The sequence below is a fragment of the Oenanthe melanoleuca genome, chromosome 5 (assembly GCF_029582105.1).
Source record: "Oenanthe melanoleuca isolate GR-GAL-2019-014 chromosome 5, OMel1.0, whole genome shotgun sequence".
NCBI lineage: Eukaryota > Metazoa > Chordata > Aves > Passeriformes > Muscicapidae > Oenanthe > Oenanthe melanoleuca.
The window spans coordinates 52,955,043-52,957,151 of record NC_079339.1 but is presented as its reverse complement, the minus strand read 5'-3'; the positions used below and the strand labels follow the sequence as shown (position 1 = coordinate 52,957,151).

The window sequence follows — 2,109 nt, the reverse complement described above, 5'->3', positions numbered from 1 at the left end:
CCCTTGAGAGAGCTTCCACATAGCCACCAGAATCCAGTCCAGCTCTCAGAGGTGGAGGGATATGACCCTCTTTCTCAGTTTGTGTCTGAGGGGAACCTTTCAAACATCCCCCATCCCACTTGCTCCACTGACATGTCAAGTTGGCAGCTCTGGGACCATAACATTTACTGACACATTTTTAAGTGATGCAGTGCTAACTTTCCACCTTGTCTTCTGATTCTCAGGAAATATCAGCTGGAACATTGGAACCACCCATCATAATGGAACTTTGTCTAAACAAAAGTGATAACTCCACTTGCCCAGAAATGCCCTATGAAGAGAGTCGGATACTTCTGGTTGCTGTTTACAGCATGGTTTTTACTATAGGCATTCCAGCAAATTGCTTAACTTCTCTGCTTACATTTCTACAAATCCAAAGGAAAAAAGTACATGCCATCTACATTTTCAGTTTATCATTGTGTGATCTGATGTATTTAGGTACCTTGCCTTTCTGGATTATCTATGTGCAAAACGGGCACAAGTGGAACATGGGTGACATTTCTTGCAAAATGACAGGATTCATCTTCTTCTGCAATATCTACATCAGCATTCTGCTTTTGTGCTGCATCTCTCTGGATCGTTACATGGCACTGGTGTATTCTGTGGAATCAAAGGGGAGAAGAGAAAACAAAAAGGCCATCATAATAGTCTGTGTTCTCTGTGCTGTGGTTGCAGCAATCCACACTCCAGTATTTTTCATGGAAGAAAAGGGAACCTGTTTTGAAGCAGTGCCCCTTAGCGTATTATTGTCTTCTTTAAACATTGCTAGATTCATATTTGGATTTGCCATACCCTTCATGATCCTCATTTTTACAAACTACAGTATTTTCCAAGCTACAAAAAGAAGCATCAGTTTGACTTGTCACCAGAAAAACAAAGTGAAGAATGTGGCTATTGCCATTATTTTTATTTTCTTGATCTGCTTTGCTCCATACCATGTGATGCTCGTGATAAGAGCCATATACTTTATGTTTCATCAGGACTGCCCATGCCCATTTGAAAACAAGGTATATTCAGTTTTTACAGCGTTTCTGTGTTTAGGCACTGCAAACGGTGCTGCTGATCCAATCATTTACGTTCTGGTCAGTGAAAACATCAGAGAAGAAACTTACAGGAGCCTGAGAAGATGGAGATGGAACTCAACCAAGCTAAATTCATCCAGTGATCACAATACTGACACCATAAAATTGGAAACTCCAAAAGAATCACAGGAAGGGGGCCAAAGAGAAGAAAACAGAGAAATAGCAGATTCATCTGACATTCAGGCCTGTGCTAGTGCCAGAGATGTGGAAAGTGGCAGCTAGCTGGTAGCTGCTGAACAAATAAGAAGCTCCCAGTACCAGCTGCAGGACACAAGTTTTTGCATGCTGACATCATCTTGTCCTGCATGGGCCATTAACTCCTTGAGGACACTATGGGAGCAATAATTCACATTTCTGTTTGTCTCCTACAATAAGCTTTGCCCACCAGCATCATTGGCGAAAATACTGCTTTGCTAAGGATATGCTGAATAAACTAAGTAATTTACTTTGACTCAAATTGGGATCTTAAAAGATTATTTTTTTGGACTGACTCTTATTCTCATATGAAATAAAACCAGTTTTATGTTCTGAGCAAAATAAAGCACTGCTGAGGAACAATGTACTGTTTTTATGGTTGAAATTTTTGCTTCTTGAGGAGGCACATGTTCAGGTTCTCATACATGTGCTCTGCTGTTAATGTTTGTGGTTAACCAGTGGAAAATATTAAAAATGAGTTAGTCTTTCAACAAGTGCCATGAACATTTTCCTCGTACTCCAGTATGTGACACATTCAGGAGAATTAGAGGGCAAAAAAATGGCCTGATAACACAGATAAATAGTACTGCTGCTGCATTAGTCAACATCCTGCACTGCCCTGAAATTCTTAAAATGTAAAATTCTAATGCTTGATAGTTTACAATTAGTAAATTTTACTTGTTTTGCAGTCGGATCTAGAATGCACAGAAAATATATACATTTCCAAGTGGAGTCAGGGACTGCTTTTATGCCATCTCCAAGCATTTGTTGAACTTGTGTTTCATTTCTGACT

The 2,109-nt window shown here is 39.7% G+C and overlaps 1 protein-coding gene across 1 annotated transcript; it reads left to right on the top strand.

The window, feature by feature from the left end:
- The first annotated feature begins 229 nt into the window (after nt 1-229).
- Nucleotides 230-1,656, top strand: GPR132 (G protein-coupled receptor 132). The gene has a single exon (XM_056493157.1). The coding sequence runs from the start codon at nt 261-263 to the stop codon at nt 1,341-1,343; it is 1,083 nt and encodes a 360-aa protein (XP_056349132.1). The 5' UTR covers nt 230-260; the 3' UTR covers nt 1,344-1,656.
- Nucleotides 1,657-2,109: the final 453 nt, after the last annotated feature.

Excerpts from the sequence above, each read along its gene's own strand:
- GPR132 (XM_056493157.1), top strand. The coding sequence starts at position 261 with ATGGAACTTTGTCTAAACAAAAGTGATAACTCCACTTGCCCAGAAATG.